Source organism: Hyposmocoma kahamanoa, unplaced genomic scaffold (assembly GCF_003589595.1).
Source record: "Hyposmocoma kahamanoa isolate Upper Pololo Valley unplaced genomic scaffold, ASM358959v1 88, whole genome shotgun sequence".
NCBI lineage: Eukaryota > Metazoa > Arthropoda > Insecta > Lepidoptera > Cosmopterigidae > Hyposmocoma > Hyposmocoma kahamanoa.
Window position 1 is genome coordinate 1,505,058 of NW_020654466.1, and position 21,010 is coordinate 1,526,067.

Genomic DNA, 21,010 nt, shown 5'->3' on the forward strand with positions numbered 1-21,010 from the left:
ATGGAATCATATAAAATTTCAAGATCCGGTGGGTAGCGCATCCTAGAGAACAAGACTATTACACTTTTTGAAGCAGACAGACAAAGTCCATTAGCATCCAACCAAAGTCTTAAAGAATTAAGAGATGAGGACAAAATATTACAAGCTCTAGGAATGTTAGTATCAGATGCGTACAACAGCAAATCGTCAGCGTATTGTAAAATTCCAACTTTGTCCTGGAGAGCAACTTTCAGGTCGTAGGTATAAATATTGTAAAGAATTGGACTAAGTACAGATCCCTGAGGAAGTCCCCTCCATACTAGCCTGGACATAACAGAACCGTCGTCAAGATATAAATTGATGCGCCTTTCCGACAACATATTGACTACAAAGTTTGAAAGTAATACAGGTACATTCAGATCGTATAATTTCGTTTGCAACACAGATATAATAACGCTATCGTACGCTGCACTAATGTCTAGAAATGCCGAGAGTACTGACTTGTTATTAGTAAAGGCGAGGCGAATATCAGTAACCAAAATGCTAATACCGTCAATAGTACTTTTGCCTTTTCTAAACCCAAATTGGTTGTTTGAAAGTAAGTTTTTACTTTCTAAGAACCATTCCAATCTATTTTTAACTAAATGTTCTGCAATTTTAGCAAGTACAGAGGAAAGGGCAATCGGTCTAAAAGAGGACACTATAGATGGTGGTTTATTAGGTTTAGGAATAGCTATGATGGACTGTGATTTCCAAGATGGTGGAATTATCCCAGAAAGCATGACGCCATTAACTACACCTAGATAATATAAAAGAGTGTTGTCGCTACTATGAACAAGAAAGGAATATGGAATGCCGTCCTCACCAGGGGCAGAATCTTTGACTTTTGTTAAAACGCCTTTCAGTTCAGACAAAGTAAAGGGGGCATTAAGACCTGTTCTACCAATTGATTGAGGAAATGAGAATTGTGCTATAATTGACTCAGGAACCGAAGGAGGAGCAAGTTTATCGAGAAATATGCTTGCTAAATTTGGAGGTAACGAACACTGAGGTGAAGTGTTCGTACCAGTCCTAAACCTTCTTATATTTTGCCATACAATGGTTGGGTGGACGTCAGGACAAATAGATACACAAAAACGCCTCCAGCCATCAAACTTCTTTTTCTTAAGCAGCTTACGGGTCTCACGTGCGATTTGGCTGTAAACTTCATAATTTTCTGCGGTCATTGCGTTACGGTAGACTCGCTCAGCCGCTTTTCTTTTTTTAATTGCATCCAAACATTCTCTGTCCCACCAAGGTGGAAAAGGGATTCTCGACGATTGGGGCATTTTTAACGCGAAAAGTTCATCAGCAACTTCTATCAGGAGATTACTAAGAGCCTCTGAACATTCTGAGACATTATCAGTGAGTATATTCGGTAAAGATGCTATTTTCTTGTCTACTCTATCTTTAAAAATACTCCAATCATCTGGCAATTTGTGTTTTAAACGGGGACTACGTTTTATGCAACTATGAGAGGTACACGGGAAAGTAATAATTATAGGAAAATGATCACTACCACATGGAGAAGAGAAGACTGACCACAATAGGGTGGATGTTAAGCCAGGAGTAGAAATTGAAAGGTCTGGGACACTGAAACCCTCAGATGGCTCAGTCATTCTTGTGGGAGAGCCGGTATTTAAGACACAAAGATTTTGATTGTCTAGTATATCCAATAATACGTCCCCATAGTATGTAGAAAAAGAACTGCCCCAAGAACGGTGTTGGCAGTTGAAATCACCTAGAATAAGAAATGGTTTAGGAAGAATAGGAATTAAGTTGTTAATTTCAGAGAGAAGAGAGGAAGTTGGATGTGGTATATACAAAGATACAATACATATATTATTAATAATAGCAGCAACGGCATCAATGCCATCGCTGAAAGAAGGTAAGGGAAAAGACTGAAAGGAAAGAGAATTTTTAACAAGTATGGTGACTCCACCATACCCATCAGATCTGTCTTTTCGAAGAACTGAAAATCCAGAAACTCTAAAGGAATATTGTGGCTTTAACCATGTTTCAGACAGACAAAGAATGCAAGGATCAATATTGTTGAGTAAATAAATTAAATCAGTTTTTTTATTCGAGATACTTCTACAATTCCATTGTATTAATCGGTGGTCCATTGTGAACCAAGTTAGTAGTAATATATTTCGAGATGGTAGGGGCAACGTTGGGCGGTATATTAGGTGTTATAAGATTTGATTTACTTAAATAGTTAATAAGAGCTGTAATAATTTCAGTAATTGACAATTCAGATTTAGATTGGTCATTATCGTTATCAGATGTTTTATATGCAGAACCATTAGAAAGAGAAGAAACCATGTTCATATTATATTCATTAGCATACTGTGCATGAGCAAATTGGTCATAACCACCAGATTGTCTTGGAGGAGAACGGGGCTTTAAGAAAACTGTTCTTTTGTAAGAATTATTAGAGGCTGAAGAAGAAACCTTTGCAGGTGTCGGTGAATTAATTAGTGTAGACTGTTGTTTGAGTACATCTGCATAAGATTTAGTTACTGGTGGATATGATTTTGAGGCTTCAAAGTATGATACACAATTTTGAGCCATGTAAGTCTTTATTTGTTTTTGCCTAGAAAACTCTGGGCAGGCCTTACTAGTTGCAAAATGGTAACCTAAGCATAAACAACAAGAAGCACCATCCTCCTCAACTGTGCATGTATCACCCGTATGATTATTACCACATTTGTAACAACGTGGTATAGATCTACAATATAATTTAGTATGTCCAAATCTACAACATTGAAAACACTGTACTGTGGGATATGTATATAAATCTACAGTTAGTGCTGTATAGCACATGTACACTTTTTTTGGTAGAGTCTGTCCATCAAAAGTTAAAACAACAGTTTCAGTATTAGTAAATTCAGCATTCCCGTTTTCGATTTTTTTACGTCTGATACGCCTTACTTTAATTATTTTTCCACATCCTATAGGTACAGAAACATTGTCCAATATTTCCTCCTCTGACCAACTAGCAGGGACCCCTCGTACAATGCCCATTCTTGTTACAGTAAATGTTGGTATGAAAGCTTTTAATTTATGAGTCTCTAAACAAGGATTATCAATAAAATTGTTAGCATCATCGAAATGAGTAAATGCTAGAGCAAGTCTGTTTCGTCCAATACGTTTTAAACTTCCATTCACTATATTTGGAACTGAATTTTTTTTAAGAATGTTCCCAAATTGCACTGGATGTAAAGAAGCACGTTCTTCGGGAGCAGACTCTCTCACTACGTGAATCACATAAGGACTGATGTCAGTGCGCTCATATTTTCTTATATTCTGATACCGAGGCTGAGTGGGAGGAATTTGAGTAGAAGGTTTGTTAGAAACAGTGACGTTTGTTAACTTATCCTGAGATAAAGATGAAACAAATTCCGTATACTTAATATTCGCATTATATTCTGTAATATCATCATGAGAGCTTTCGACAAAGTTACCCTTACTATCTTTCCTTTTTTTCTCAGAATGTCTACGGGAAGTTTTAATGCGTTTCCTATTTTTGCGTCCATCGTCACTACGGGCACCATCTTCCGTATCTACTGCACTAGCTTCAAGCGAGGATATTTCAATATTTAGGCCCACTGAAGGCACTGTTCCTCCAGGGTCATCAGGGGGCTCGTCGCCCATGTTAAAAAATGAAAAACTTACCCGAAGCGGAAAATATATACACTACAAATATTTACACAGGTACTAAATTAAAGATTATATACAATAAATACAAACAGAACTCTCCTGATCCCGCAAAAACAATAAAAACCACTAAAACCAGGAAAAATGCACCCGCCAGTTTCGGAAGTTTCCCGCGTTTTTTTCTCACATTGATTAAATTTATCGATTACATAGAAAATATTTTAAAACATTCGAACATTTGACATAAGCATGCCTTTGAAGTTCCTTAATTACTGACAGGCAGAACCACAGACAGAAAAATGCAATTCTTCATGAACGTTGTTTTTTCGTTACAGAGAAGTTAGCTCCGATTTTTATCGAAAGATGTTGCAACGAAGTTATATATATTAAATAATAATGTAATATATTATAAATAATGAAAATAAATTGTAATTGTTTTAATATAAATCGTCATAAATCATGCCGTACTGTAAGAAAAAAAAAATGAAAAGTACATATACGAGTACGTATGTACTACATACAATACACAAATTACAAAAGCATTCAAAATAACCAAATAGCTAACTATTGTTATCCTACACAAGATGCGTATCTATATCAAAAGACAGACAGAGATACGTCAATTTCAATTTTCGAACCACAAGCGATGAAATATTTAAATTTAGAACAAAGAAAGTATAGAGTTGATTTAATGTTAATCTTATTTTTAAATTACTTTTTATTAAATCTTAGTAATAAATAACTAACAAAATATTGTTGTATTCGTTTTACTGTTTGGAGTTATTAATCAGAAATCCGAAAATAGGTACATTTTCCGGAAATAATGTTTGCTCGAATTTTTGTAGTCCAAAATGTATTTTTAGGTTCTTTTAGGAATATTACAAAACAAAGTAACTTAGTCTTTTCTTTGTAATAAGCAACCAAAATCTCCTGAAACCATAACGGTTTTGCTATAAATCGGTTTTCAAGATTATGACACTTCGAGTTTACATTTAGTTGTAATCTAGAAATTCGAAACATCGATACATTTCTTACAACACGTCAGAACTACCAACAGAGAGACACAGCTATTTTCACATTTATAATATCTGTATGTACCTTTAAATCTGCACAACTCCTATTACTTGAAGTGAATTCGTATAAAATTCAACATAATACTATAAAATTAATTAAGATTGACAATAAGACTACTCCATCACTCTTGTGTTCAAGTAGTTTTCACTAGAAGCTAAATATGGTGCATTTTGTTATTTCCAGTAGAAGCTGAATATGAATAATTTTTGGGCCTTTAAATTGTAGCAAACATAATCAAGCAATACTGCAATGACTGCAATTTAAATTAAATGTTTTAGTTTTTTTTTTATATTTCTACACATGTCACTACGTTTGTATAGGTTAATTCCGGCCATCCTTATTATTGACTCCAACGCTGACCGCGAAAAGTCGGAAAAACTCCGGACATTTTTTCGCGGTTTTTTAATTAGACTTCGGATTATATTTATTGTTATCCATTTATTGGTAAGTCAATGGGCAATCTCCTCTGGCAAATACGAATAAAACAATACCACTGTTACACTTCTCACAAAACTGCAAAAAGAAATCCTGTACATCCAGTTACGTGATTAACCAGTACGTAATACATATCGATACCGTCGCGTCAATAACTTTCCGTCTTTAATATAATCATGAGAATCGATTTATTTTTATAGGCTTATTCTGTGTACGGACATGACATGAATGTGTGTTTTATCTGTTTGTCGATTTTTGTTTGTGTGAGATCATAGTGACACTGGTGACACAACTCAATATTGCATTTGAGTACACCTCTTTGCTTGTAGTATTAACCCCCGCCCCTCAAAAAGTGGCAGAAAGTTTTGTTCGAGAAATAACGCTAATAGCGCCTTCCGTCCTATATGCTCTACTCTTAAGGTGTAGCCAATGCTGAATAAATAAATAAATTTATCTCTAATATTTCGACTGAATGACTTATATCCATGGTCATGAAATAAATAAATATATATACACAGGCCAACACATCAAGCTACACATTGACGTATCTTGTTCCGTTGCAATCAATGGAGGTGATTTTCGAAACAAAAATGTGTAGTCTGATGTGCCGTTGTCCGTACATTTAAATAATATAATTTTTTTTTCATCTTCTAAGATAATAATTTTATTTCTTTTCCATCCTCTAAGATAATAATACATAAATATTTTTTTAAAACTTTAAATTAATTTAATATATACATATTTTTTTAAATTTATTGAGGCTTTGGCTAAGCCGTAAGCCTAAACATGAATTATTATTACAGTGAGTGAACTAAGTAAATAAACAGTAAATAAAAAAATAAATTTGACATTTACAGCCTGCCACCTGATTGCACCTGATTGGTAGTTTTTTGACATGGTTTATCTTGACATTGACATTGTATCTATACAAGTTAGTTACATAAAACAAAAACATAATATAATAAAATATACATATCGCAATAAGATGTAGCTCAATATTTCCACAATGAGTAAAACAATAAATTTAGTCATATCCACCAAAACACTGTCTCCGGCAAAAGTGTACTGGAATTTCCTTCAATATAATAAGCTAAATACAAAAGTTTTTGAAAAGAAAATCGAGGTAAGGAATCGAAATGCTTCTTTCAAGTCTGCCAAGCTTACCTAAAATTACACTGAATTGAACAATATTACGAACCGGCCGTTTAATAATGGTTTAGTAAATTACACATAGCAACCTAACTAATAATCATGCAACGTAAAATGAGAGACTGGCTCAATGAATAAAAAAAACTACGAAACGAAACTATTTTCATATCAAATAAATTTTTGCCAGATTTGGTATCTGCTAAATGACCCATATAAGTGTGGTGTCAACAAAATTCGTAATACTGAGGGTGTGATATGATTAGAAAAACTCAATGGTAAACAAGCACAATAGTAATTTTTTCATAAAACTTGTTTTTTCAGGAATCGTACAAAGTACTAAATATTCCAGTTAATTCAAATCAAGAAACAGTCCACAATGCCTTCATAAAACTTGCCAAGAAGTATCATCCAGATTCTGGTTCCCCGGATGCCAATATAGACAAGTTTATGGACGTTGAAAACGCATTTAGAATCTTGTCGAAGTATAACAATGGGTCTAATTTAAGTAATGAAGAGGTGGAGAGAATTGTTTATGATATTAGAGTAAGTTGCAGTACCATTGTTGTTTAATATAGTATGCTGGATTAGAAAATAACTGTTAATGTTGCTAACAAGCATGTAGATATTATTAAGTTAACTAAGTGTGTGTACAGATCTGGTGAATGCTGTTAAATACATGTTAATGTATGTAGCTTGCGAACAGCGTGCCTTTGGCAACCTGGCGCATTTGCGGCACATTTGCCAGATCTGTACGCACCCTAAAAATCTAGTAAATGAAACTCTTGGAGTCCTCTTTAGGTAGACTGAGGGTCGTATTCCAGAACTCTACTCAATGCTCAAGTCAGGATCTGAGTATGATTTCGAGTGCTTTAAACCATCCTCAAATCCTGACTTAGACATTGAGTAGAGTTCTAAAATACGAACCTGAGTGTCAAAAAATTGGTGTTGAATTGCTGATTGAGGCTTGTTACTCCCAACCCTAGTGTATTTCTACTACTAACTTGTACTTTTTTAACTAATTTGAATGTTGCACAGTATATCTGATGTACATCTTAAAAATGGAATAAAGAACTCTATAATAGAAGAATATTGTGGCATGAAAGATAGGGACATTGATGGTCTGGTCATCAAAAGAAAGGTTGAATGTTAATATATTAAGACCAATGTATAGTTCAAATGTTATGATTTGATGGGTGGGTGAAATTTAGGGTAAGGTAAATGTGGCGTACATATCTCAACTCTATTAAGGCGGTCCTCAAAAAAGTTTCATCAAAATTTTTAAAACTATTGCAAATGTGTTAATTTAAGTTGGGTTAGTTTAACAACTTTGTGACTGTGTTTTCAATATTTTCAGCACACAGCGCCACAACACCGTCAATACCTCAGCTTTGAAGGCATAGGTCATGGTACACCATTTCAACGTGAAAAGCAATGGATACAACACCGTGCTCAGAAAGCAGTTAACAACATCATGGAGTATCGTGTTTCCAAAACTGTTACTGATGATAAAACCGTAATGGTTAAAGGACAACAATATGGCAAAAAACATGATATCAAAACTAAATACGGTTTTGATAGATTGGTTGAAGATTTAATACAAGAGTCCATGTCAAAAGGGGAATTCGACAATCTGAGCGGCAAAGGAAAGCCATTGAAGGAGCAAAATACAAATCCTTATGTGGATTTTACAACGCACAAATTGAATGAGGTAATATCATGTTTTAAGGTCAAAATTTACACCTTATAGCTGTCATTTTTCGATTGGCTGGCGATTGTCTGTTAATGGCATTCCTCTTGTAAGCATACCAGTTACTTCACATCTGCTAAGTGAGAGCTACTAACATATATTTATATACAAATGCAAGTTACTTCACAATGCTTGTTACTGGCAGGCTTTTATATGTATAGCCTCTTACGGGCTAAGGGTGGCTGTTCACGCATGAAGATTCATTTTTATAAATAGCGCCTAAATTTTATTATAAGGAGCAATTATTTTAATGGTTGTTTTTGCTATTCTTCAATCCGAGGCGTTTTTCTCTCTCAATATACTTTGAGTAGTGAGTCCCGATTTTTATAATCTCCTGTGTCAAATCCCTTGACACAGGAGATAATAAAAAACTTGGTAATAATGTAATTCCACATACTTTTGAGGTCAGTTTTTTATTACTCTGTACTGAGATTATGTTGTTTATGGTACACAAACCAGCAGACAGTTAAAGATATCCTGAATATTTATCTGACCAGAATATGTCCTTAAAATGCTTTGCTGAAAGTGGCATGTTAAATGTTGAGTCTCTTGTGGTCGGTGATTGCGCCAGATCTCCCGACCCTTCGACCAGGAGCCAAAGATTGTAGCAGCTCAACAAAAATAACCCCACAAAGACACAAGTGTGCGCGTTTACCGCTAAAAAATTCGTAATAGCGCCAAAGTTCCAGAACACTACCCTTACCATCTCTAAGAGTATTGGGATACTTCGCCGACTAAAATCGAGATCATAGCTACACTGGCTTCAAAAAAGCTCAGAGTGCTCAATAGAGCGAAGCAGTACTTCTCTCCAGGTCACCGACTTTTGTTATATAAAACACAAGTACGGCCCCATATGGAGTATTGCTCGCATCTCTGGGCAGGAGCTCCTAAATACCAGCTTGATCCACTTAACTCCATCCAACGTAGGGCTGTTCGTATTATTGATGATCCCAAACTCACAGACGGTGTGGAACTCCTTAGCCTATGGAGAGACGTTCGCTCTCTGTGTGTATTCTACTGTCTTTATAATGGGGAGTGTACCGTCGCACACCATCCATCCGTCCATCACCACATCTTAGATGCCTGGCATTATAAGTCCGCGCAGGCATCTCGTTTTTTTCTTCCTCGAACCTGTAAGATGTGGAATGATCTTTATTCTGAAGTATTTGCGCTATGACATGGAGTTCTTCAAAAAGCGTGTTTATAGGGGCTCTCAAACGCATAGGCAGCTCATCTGATGTTGCAAATGTCCATGGGCGACGATGACCACCTTCTATCAAGTGGCTTGTCTTCTCGTTTGCCTCCTTCTTTACATAAAAAAAAGCTCAGGCTATGCGACTTCAAAACTCACCCTATAAAATATTCAGTAAATACTACATACATATTATTGGGGTAGCCGTAGTCGAGGTAAAACAAACACGAGAAAATGTAGATAAAGTTATAATAAATTGTCACAAATAATTTCTTAAATAAAGAATTTAAAGTATATCCAAAGTTCATACCCAGTGTTCGGAATTGTGGGAGTTAATTTACCTAAAGTACGAATGAGTGTCATAATTCATTTCGACAAACACTATTTCGACCACTAGTACTACGATTACGCATTAATACGACGGAACACTACTTCGACAAAACACATGTTCGACATGTCACTAGTCCGACAGAACATAGCTTCGACAACACATGTATTCGACAGGTTACTATTCCAACTGAGCATGAAATATTTAATATAAATATTTGCTGTACTGAGAAACTACTTATGGACCACTTCATTCTTGAGCGAAATATTTCGTATACATAAATATGTCTGAGAAATAAATAATAACTACTTAACAGTTATTTGTCGATTTCATATTCTGTCGGAATAGTGACCTGACATACACGTGTTGTCGAAGTAGTTTTATATTGGTGTAGTAACCTATCGAATGTTTGTGTTGTCGAAGCAGTGTTCTGTCGGACTAGTGACCTGTTGAACATGTGTTTTGTCGAATTAATGTGTAGTCGAAGTACTGTCGAGTCGAAAATGTCGAAATTAAGTATGGCACTCATATGAACATTTTCTGAGTATGGACATATCCATTTCTTCATCAATGCATATAACATACTTTTTTATTGTTTGTTTTCTAAACATTCCAAAATATAGGTTGTCAAATATTTATATTTTAAATGGCTAACGTATTTAAATACTATTATTTAATTACTCGAATATATCCTCGTGAAATTAAACAATAATTCAGGTTACTACACTCGAATATTTATAAGAACTTCATGATGATCTTCTATAAATATTTAAATAAAAAGAAATTGTTACCGAAAATGAGTACAAAAAATTTACTTCAAAATTACCCAAGTACTTCTAGAAACACAACAATTAAATTTATATTGAATTGATATTTGATTATTTTTTGTGATATTACTCCACTAGTTTATAATTATTAATACAGAGATTGAACACTTAGAAAACAATCGTTCAATCCGGCCGGATTCGAACCGACGTCTTCAAGTAAACAACTGCAATATTATTTTTTGAAACAATAATTTCTAGCAAATACTTAATAGGAAATGATAATTGTTGCCAATTTATTAAAATTTCAACAAATAATACGCATATACAAATATAATCAGTTTTGAGAAATCCCGGGATTTGTAGAAGGGAATGTCCACATTATTCTTTAGTTTAGCTTAATTAACTCTCTCAACTCAGAGCCCTGTTCATAACACTATGTCTAAATGCCTGTCAGGTATAAAAAAAAAAAAAATAAAAAAATAAAAAAAAATAAAATAAAAATGTGTTATAATTGGTTGGTAAAACATAATATTAGGCAGTGGTCATGTTGACATGCACAGGGCACATATTTTCATTGCCCTAATAGGTGTTCCCAAGTCTGAATACATAACATACAGTAAAAATGTTGACCCCTTGCAATTTATTGTTTGCAGGTTCTAATAAACAATGGCTTTACTCCGGAATGGATCATGATGAGCAAAGAGATAGATCACGATATAAAACTGTTAAAGCAAGACATTGCAATCCATCGCATGTACTTAGGTCCTTATCCTCTCAGCGCATCGGACAAAGATAAATGGGATAAAATATGTCACGAAAATCGACATATAGCTAAATCAATAAACACCAAAATTAACAAATATAATTTAATAGTTCCTTTAATAGATAGACAGAAGTTCCTTGTAGAATTTGACAAGTTATGCGAAGAAATATTAAAAAATTGTGAACATTCAAAAGAAAAGATAGTTAAAATCGAGGAAGTGAAACGAGAAATTCCAACAGCTATTGATCATAAAGACGATTTGTTTGGAATAATGTTTAGAGCTGTATGTGATTTATTTACTTCCAAAGAAAAGAAAAAAGAAGTCGATAGTTAACAACATAGTTGTTTCACTGCAACTTGCCTGTGATATTTATGTGCTATTTTTTTAATAGAATTAAAGTTTTATGTAAACTGTGTACTACGACACAGGCATAGTAAGGCCATATCTGTCTTCCTCACTCCCACTCAGTTCTTAACCAACAAATAAAAGCCAATATGTACCAAAACCTTGTGTTTTATTTTTATTTTTAAACATTTTTAATCCCAGTACTTCTTCTTGAAGTGAGTTGTAAATATTATCAACATGTGTTGGTTCAACACATCGAGTATATAACCAGAAATAGAGACGAAATAAGGGCCATATATTCCTGGTAACACATTAGCGATGCAGCTCTTATAAATATCAACTCCCGTTTGCACTGAAATATAGACAGGCCAACTACTGACCTGTGCGTAGGTCTCCGTATATTCCAAAAAATATTCTGTATTTATTGTAATAAAGATAATATCTCTAACAATGCCGTGCTGTTTTATTCGGTGGTGTGGGAAAAACAGTAAAACATCTAATTATAAAACAAATGGAATCACATTTCATCGATAATTAAATATTAAATACATAATTTTGCAATTTTCGTCCATTATAGCAAAGTTCAAGTTAACTGGTCGATTTGAAGTGAAACAGTTGACGACACCCGTCAATTGTTTCGATTCGGGCTGGCCAATCGGAGCGCAGTTGTCACAGTAATGATATGGCAGGATAGTTTTCAAACAAATTAAATGTCATTTTGTCTCTATTTCTGGTTAAATTCTCGATGGTTCAACATAATTAAACATAGGCATAGGTGGAGAAGCGCTGCTGGTGCTCCAGCATTTCACCATTCCTACTACTACTACATTCAGTATAGTAGCCTCCGCAGCGTCCATACATCTTACTTAGTAAGTTTAGTAGTTCAAAAGTTGAAAGTCCGGTTTTATAGGTATTTATTCAGGTTTAACAATATTATGGTCGTTAAAATGTAAAAGGTTCAAAAAGATAGAATGAGATGTGTTCGGGTGCCAGTGAAAGGGTTGTAACCCTAACGAGCCGTGACCAGGTTCACGGCAGTAAAACAGGAAACATCCGGTCCACAAATTTATTGACGTCGTGATAACAAAGAAAAGGGTAAATTAACATTGTAACATAAATACCACAAATTTATTGACGTCGTGATAACAAAGAAAAGGGTAAATTAACATTGTAACATTAAAGGTATTTATAAATTGCCTCTGTGACCGAACGGTTACCATGCCGGACTGCCACGCAGAGGTCCCAGGTTCGATTTCCGGGCCGGGAGAAATGTTTGTATGGCTTACATTTATTTATCTCGTGAGTTTGGGTGTAATTTGTGATTGTCTATGTGTGTGTCCATGGCACCCGTGACACAGGGTTTCCCTAGTGCGGGGCTATGTTGAGTGTGTGCGTTATTTATTATAAATATAACAGGTACATTGATATAAAAAACACTCCCTAATTTGATGATATTGAATATTAGACACTTATCCCTAAACGGGCTTAGTTATGCTGAATTACAGATACTAGATAGACTGTTATGCACTTATCAAGAATGATACATGATTTATATTGTATTAATATGATTATACCTAGAAAAGAATCAATCAATTTAAGTAGCTCCGTCCGCTAAAATCGGAAAGCGAGGCAAAAGAATGGAACAATTCAAAATTTGAATTTAAATACGACTGTGAGAATAAAATAAGGAATTTAAATAAAAATGTGGGACGATCAAGGAGGTCACACCGTCACAAAGGTACATATTTTTGGATCGGGAAAGTACGTATTTTTGGGTCGGGAAAGTAATGATATTTCTTTATAACCCAAGCAAGTAGCAATCACTGTTTTATACAGCAAACAGTGTTTTATAACACAATTTTACAAGACAATTGAGTTTCATGAATTCAGAAATCGACGAATCGAAGTACATACAATAGGAATCAGGAAAGTAGACCAATTGGACCGAAGGGTTTATAACTCATTTCAAAACCTTGTGTAAAATATTTAACATACCTACCATACATACTCATAATACGTTTTGTGGTAAATAAAATTATGGAACTAAAATAAACATTTTATTTATAAACACAAACTCATACAACAAAGTACAAAACTCTAATAAACTATATACTAAAAGGTTATTACTAACAATATTCAGTAAATGCTCTAAACAAATGCTTATAGACTAAACTTGTATAATTTAATAAAAGTATACATTATAAGATCTTGAATTCGAGATGTAGGTTTCACAAATTAGAATTATACATTTATAAAAAGGTCTTTGAGTTTTAACAATAATTCGAGATATATTTTTCTAAAGTTATAACTTTAAAAACGACTTCTTTTCAATCTGGATTCTATCATGCATGAATATGACGTTTATTTTCGTAAACCCCGGATTACAAAATAATGTATACATATGCACGCATTATTTGAATAAATAAAAGTATATATAAATAATTTGCTTGATATAAACTGGCAACACATACGAATTAATGTCGAGGTTTTGTGTTCCGAGAGAATCTCAAAATATATCGGGTAAATAAATAACAAAACAGTTAAATAATCAATAGTTACCAGTGAAATGATATTCCGTTTCCTTTTTTGTTTTTGGGAACAACTTTTACAATGTTTCAAGGCGAGGGCATTTTTAAACACAAAATAACTAATCACTCGTAACGTATATTTGACGATTGTATTCGCTTTTGAATTTGTATTTGCTTTTTGGTGGCTTCACTCTCGTGTTCGACGTGCTTTCTGCCTGTTGTTTTTTAATCCGACTCAACATGGCACATTTTTAGGGACATTAGTTATTAACAATGGAAGGTTTATTTACAACACAAACTTCTTACATCAAAATAACCAGTGTTCCAGATATTCAACAATAATTCGAGATTTATGTTTTAAAATTTATAATTTTTGTATTAACACATACTTTCTTTAGATTGACTGAGTTACTTGAAAATCAATGCATTATTTTCTCAAATATGATATATTTTTAAGCACGTTATTACAAAGGAATGCATTTTTACAATATTGTATCTAAAAAGTGTCCTTGATTTACAACATTTATGTTTTAATATTTATAATTTTTATAAGTATTGGAATGTCTTTTAGATTTTCGTTCCATAATTTACTTAAACATAACACATTTTAGGCACTTACATTATTAAAAGGCATGCTTTTTACATACAACTTTTTGAGACAAATCACCGGAGAGCGTTTTATAATTAATAATTCGAGGTACACATTCAATAATTTATCATTTATGCGTATGTGTACAGAAATGTCTTAAATCTTAATTCTATGAAGCAATTGGTCCATAGATGATAAACTTATGAATTATAGAATAAATTTTTACAACTTGACTATTTAAATTGCCGGAGTATCCTTAATATTCAACAACAATTCGAGGTGTAAATTTCATAATTTACAATCTTCGTATGTACAGAAATTTCTTTTATAATATTTATATTCGTAATTTATCGTGAATATTTTTTATGATATTAAATCACAGGATGAATAAGTCGTGCACCGGGTTGGAAGAAACACGCCTATTCATAACAATTGCAGTGATACAGAGATGTGAAACGAAACCATCATTTTGAACGACACAAGTTATTCTGACATAAGTTATTATCTAATAGCCATGGAATGCATTTTTACAATAAATTGAAACAACATAGCATTGGAGCAAAGTAATTTTCAAAACATATACATCGACCCCTCCTACGTAAAGTATCATATGTCGAAATTGCCAAGTTTACAGGGGAGCGTTTTAAAGTTCTGAATTCACTGAAATGAGCATAACACTTGACTAGCATTTCTCAGTTTTATTCGGCAAAGCTCGTATTTAGGAAATCCTAGATATCTTAGATTATCTATGATGACTTCTTAGATGATCATTCTATGTGAGTAACAAGCTTTGCCGAATAAAACCGAGAAATGTTAAAGTCACGTGTTGTGCTCACTTCAGTGAATTCAAAACTTTAAAACGCTCCCCTGTAAATTTAGCAATTTCGACATACGATACTTTACGTAGGAGGGGTCGACATATAGAAAAATTGTTCCGTTTTCATTAATTGTTTAAAGCAAACAATGTCTCAATTGAACAAAAAAATGTAATTAAGTTCTAAAATGTTAAGTCGAAGTGGGTTCTATTTGAATTATTGCTATAATTTTAATTATTATGACATTTTTATACAATATACTAAAAAAAATTGTTTCGGTACTAGAAAAAGTGAGTTATTGTTTGAAATCTCTTTCATAAAATGCTTTTAGAATTAATATATAATTAATGTAATAATAAAATCAAAAGTTTGCAAGTGAAGAAATAGGATGAAGTAGTATTGTACTGGCAGTGATGTAATCATTGGCATAAAAAATGTTCTAGAATAAGATAGAATATGTGCCTATATTTGAATTTAGAGCTGTTACACACGGCACTTTTAGCAGCGATACAAACGAAAACGCGGAAATACTGTCGGAACTCATGTAACTACATTTTTTATTTTTATGGCTCCATCATTACATGAAATGACGATTTTGCCAATGTCACGGTAAAAAGAAAAAAAAACACTGAGCTCTATTGAGACATTAACTAGTGTTGATGGGTTGGTCCAATATAATCATTGACTTACAAATAAATGGACGACGGGTCTAATACAAAAACCACGAAAAAAATGTCCCAAGTCAACCTATTCGAAATTTAAATTGTAATGTCATCGCAGTATCGCGCTGTCAGTCTAACAAATGAAGACTAAAGCGGAGTTTGGCGCTCTGTATACGATTTTAGCGCCTTACAAGTGCGGACACTTTTTAGCGCGGACCCGACGTCCATATAATTATAAGTCAATGAATATAATGGATAAAATACTCAGGTAAGAATCTAAAACAAAAGATATCACAAACATGTAACACAAGAAAAAAGTACTGAAAGAAACCAATGTAATTATATATTCTCGTTTATAAACGGATAACTAAATGCTATGTATAAATCAAAATAATCATATTATTCGCAATATATCAAACCGTGTTTTCTCAATTCCACAATTTTGAGTAACGACAATATTTGGTTACATGTGCGTTATGTTGAATCATTAAAGACGTAAAGGACTGAATAGCTCCAAACGCACTTCTAAAACTAGCCGTGTGTAACTGCTCTTATTTCGAGCGTATTCGCCAGATCTATACGCATCCTTAGACTGACAATAATTGGGTCATTCACTGTGATCATTAATTTGTTACTGTATCTATAAATAAAATACGATATGTATGGCACATTTGAAAATTGTGATGATTTTACTATAGCTTAATATTTTCTGTCTTTTTAATTATAATAGTAAAGATAATCTTGGCTATTTTATAAACATACCTTCAATTGATATTTAATTATGTAAATATTTCACATTTTGTTTAGTTACACTATATAGATTGACAAGTTAAAAATGACTTCGCAAGTAATAGTTTGTATTAGGATAGTCTCGCGAGCGAGCACCATAATTATATATACATACTATTTAAGTTTTGAAAACACGATTGAGGAATTAGATAATGTCTATAAAATCTTAAAAGTTATGACTGAAGTTGTGGTTTATTAATGGTCTGGATTTTAGTAAATGCAAAGTGATTTAATTCAAGTTCAGTGTATCTGTAGCGGTCACAAGAGTGTTGATATTATAATGGCACAGCTAGCCATGGCACCGCTAGTGACGACACACCTAATAATGGTATTAAAGTACAATAGCAAACTCCCATATATATATAAATATATTCGGTGTATTATTATAACAAAATAAATCACAGAAGCCTTAAACAGAATTAATAGAAGCTGAATAGTGCCGTGGGTTTGTGACGTGCCAAAAGTTCAGAGGAAATTATTTTGTATACTGGTATGGTCAAAAGGCATGAAGTTAGGCCAAAAAAAAAACTGAGTAAATTTTTATTTTTTTAAATTTATTAAGGCTTTGGCAAAGCCATCAGCCTAAACATGAAGTTTAATTGTTTCTGTAAATATGGCCGCCACAAAGAGGATAGGCAATTTGAGGCGGCGTGCTTGGATTGACTCGGGATTCCTTAGAACGGGCCGATACGGGTATTTTAGTTCGATATTCGTATAATTTCGCGTTTTAATCTTCGATTAAGTACAATAGCACTATCCTATTCCACTTTAAACCAGATTTCACAAAATAATTGAAAGTCAAAATAAAAACGACACTTTTCCCTCCAAAATGCCCAGAGTGAATCCAACTGAGTTAATAAATAACATACCACAATTAATAACATACCACAAACTATTGTACTGATAACTCAGACACAAATAATTTTTTTGTGAAACGTGCCACTATCCCCTAATTTTTGGAACTTTTTGTCAGATTTACCATTTTCACGCGTGGCATTTTGGAGAAGAAATTATCGACTTTATTTTTTGTAATGAAGTAGTTAATATTTTGTTAGCTTATTACAAATCGGTCGAATCAGTACATTTGATATTACGTGAACTAAACGTGGAGCATATTCAAACGATAGATACTGAAATACTAAGAAACTGATAGCTGTAGATATCAGCCCGGTAACATACTAATTAGTCATTTAAGTTTCTTTTCAATATGATTTTATTTCCAGACTTAGATAGGCCGCTATTATAATTTGAAAAACCTAATGAATTTATTTTAATCAAACTTGTAATTAAGACATTTGAAGATGCTAACGAATTCTTTTGACTATGATTTTGCCATTGTTCTTTAATAACTAAAAATTAAACTTTCATTATGTAGAATCGTTTTTTTTAGGTCATCACTTGAGAAGAAAAATGTTTGAATAATCCAGCTTCTTTGTTTACCTTATTTGTAATGTTAAAAAAAACGAAGTAAATCTTATTGCAATGATTATTTGCGATAGTAATATCATGCAATATCTCTCCATCTAAATGGACCTTTAAGACCCGAGGAGACCATGTTCCTAAAATTACGCTAGTGCACATTTAACTTGTCTATCTTTACTAAATCTATTCCTACGAATACCACATTATATGAGAGTTGGTGAGCCTCACCCTGCCAGCGGCGAGGAGCCTCAACGCCTGCGGGTAGGCACGATGTTCCGCAGTATGTATGCGTTCTGTTAGGGTTTCTTCAGTGTCATCCTTAAGAACAGGCACCCTCTCTTGAAGGATTATTGGCCCTGTGTCCATGCCCTCCTATTTGAATGGAAATAATTAGTTTTTTAACCATGTTCACGCGCATACGTTTATTTGTTGTGTAAAATCATCGAGTATATAACCAGAAATAGAGACGAAATGTCATTTGAATTGTTTGAAAACTATTCTGCCAAATCATTATGGTGACAACTGCGTTCTGATTGGCCAGCCCGAATTCAAAACAATTGACGAATTTCGTCAATTGTTTCAATTCAAATTAACCAATTTAACTTGAGCTTTGCTATAACGGACTAAAATTTCAAAATTACATATTTAATATTTAATTACCGATGAAATGTGATTCCGTTTGTTTTGTAATTAGATGTTTTGCTGTTTTTCCCACACCACCGAATAGAACAGCCCGACATTATTAGAGATATTATCTTTATTACAATAAATACAGAATATTTTTTGGAATATACGGAGACCTACGCACAGGTCAGTAGGTGGCCTGTCTATATTTCAGTGCAAACGGGAGTTGATATTTATAAGAGCTGTATCGCTAATGTGTTACCAGGAATATATGGCCCTTATTTCGTCTCTATTTCTGGTTATATACTCGATGGTGCAAATATTAATGGAATTTATATTTCGCACCCACTATAATAAAATGACCTAATCGAAAAGTAACACTTTTGAGAAAAAAAAAAGTACTAAACAAAGTAATATCGGTGGCTTTCTACAATGCGGCATTTCAAAATCAACCTAATTCATTAGAAAGATGGTTTAAAAACAACTGAAGTACATAAGAAATTGCTAACGAGAGACCATTAGCCCGAAGCCGAATGCTGAGGGTTTTAATGACTCGAGGTTTGTAATTTTTTACCGTCAGTGCTACGTACAATGTTTTTCATCACAATTGCGAGGAAATAAATGCAATGATGTGACAAAAAATCTATTACCACTCTAATACGGCGGTAGTGTAATAAAAAAGCCCGTAATTTATTAGGACATTACCGCCGACTGTACCTGCATGCTATGGTACTGTTTACAAGCAAGTGTGATGAAATAAATAATTATTTAATTTATTTGACCATTTCATTGTATTGAAAGAAGAAATCGAGACAGTAAAAGTTTATCGAGTTCTTAGGTTTTCACGATTGTTATACGTAGGAATTGAAACTATTAATAATAACAATAATAATAATAACGTACACACTCAACATAGCCCCGCACTAGGGAAACCCTGTGTCGCGGGTGCCATGGACACACACATAGACAACCACAAATTACATACAAACTCACGAGAGAAATAATTGTAGGCCATACAACTATTTCTCCCGACCCGGGAATCGAACCTGGGACCTCTGCGTGGCAGTCCGGCATGGTAACCGTTAGGCCACAGAGGCAGTTAAATTTAATACATAATAATTTAATTATATTATTTAATTTAATATATATAATAAATAATAATTAAGTTTATTGAAAAGTAGTTTCATTTCATATGAGTAAAAGTTAGTTAAATTTAATAAAGTGCTCTTTCATACAATAAGCAAATGCAATATACTAAATTAATCATAGTTCGGGTACTTAAATATGGAAGGCGCTTAGGTCCGGGAGATTAACTTTGAACGTATTTGTATATTAGTAATTGCATACTTACCACCCTTGTGTCACAATGTACTATTAGAGAAACACGACTCACGTCAACGAAATGGACGGTGCATCCACTTTCTCTGTCGCCGGCGTCCAGGCACTGTTTCTGCGCATGCAGGCCAGGGTGCTTTGGCAGCAATGAGGGGTGGATGTTGATCAGACGGCCTTTCCACCTGTCCAGATGTTAACACTTTAGTGTCAGGCTAAGAATATTTTAGTGTCAATGGGCGTTTTCTATTCTTTTATAATTCTAAAATTTTAATTCTTAAACCTTCTTTATTATAAAAGTTACACTTAAAATTTCTTGAATTTAAATTTCAAATTTCTATAATGTTACTATTCCCTCGGACTTCCAACTCCTCTGGCCACAGCAAGCTTCGGCCAGTCACTCAAGAACGCGTCTAAGTCTACTCTATTAACAAACAGTTGGAAGTACGAAGGAGAGGTAATTGCCCAGCAATGGGACAGTTGCAGGCTACTTTAAAAAAGTCAATATCTTAAAATTTAATTTTATTTTAAATTTAATTTCATTAACCGAAAAATGAGTAAATTCAGACAAAGTGTATAGTCAACAGCACATCAAGTTATTATGCATTTTAGTTCATACATCGCCACCAGAAAAACGGAAAAAGATCCGTCAATGTTTAGCTTGATATGCTGCCGTCTGTACTTACGTAGTTTAATGAACACATACTTACATACATTCATACATATACTTCCTCTTTTGCTCTTTGAATTCCCTTTGCGGTAAGCAGAAA

The 21,010-nt window shown here is 33.7% G+C and overlaps 2 protein-coding genes across 2 annotated transcripts in view; one reads left to right on the top strand and one right to left on the bottom strand.

The window, feature by feature from the left end:
* The first annotated feature begins 6,153 nt into the window (after positions 1–6,153).
* On the top strand, positions 6,154–11,482 carry LOC113235857 (dnaJ homolog subfamily C member 28). Its single transcript, XM_026471779.1, has 4 exons — positions 6,154–6,310; positions 6,658–6,879; positions 7,691–8,044; positions 11,024–11,482. Exons 1-4 carry the CDS (start codon positions 6,194–6,196, stop codon positions 11,465–11,467), a joined length of 1,137 nt encoding a protein of 378 aa, XP_026327564.1. The 5' UTR covers positions 6,154–6,193; the 3' UTR covers positions 11,468–11,482.
* A 6,793-nt stretch (positions 11,483–18,275) lies between these two features.
* LOC113235868 (trifunctional purine biosynthetic protein adenosine-3) overlaps positions 18,276–21,010 on the bottom strand; it is a 63,037-nt gene continuing 60,302 nt past the window's right edge. The window contains exons 21-22 of the mRNA XM_026471789.1: positions 20,302–20,425; positions 18,276–18,656 (exon numbers count right to left, since the gene is read on the bottom strand). Of these exons, the coding sequence (XP_026327574.1) occupies positions 18,474–18,656; positions 20,302–20,425 (307 nt within the window). The 3' untranslated portion in view covers positions 18,276–18,473. The remainder of the gene's footprint in view (positions 18,657–20,301; positions 20,426–21,010) is intronic.

Excerpts from the sequence above, each read along its gene's own strand:
- LOC113235857 (XM_026471779.1), top strand. The coding sequence starts at position 6,194 with ATGAGTAAAACAATAAATTTAGTCATATCCACCAAAACACTGTCTCCG. Across the intron at positions 6,311-6,657 it reads TTTTTGAAAAGAAAATCGAG|GAATCGTACAAAGTACTAAA; the intron begins GTAAGGAATCGA and ends TTGTTTTTTCAG. Across the intron at positions 6,880-7,690 it reads GAATTGTTTATGATATTAGA|CACACAGCGCCACAACACCG; the intron begins GTAAGTTGCAGT and ends CAATATTTTCAG.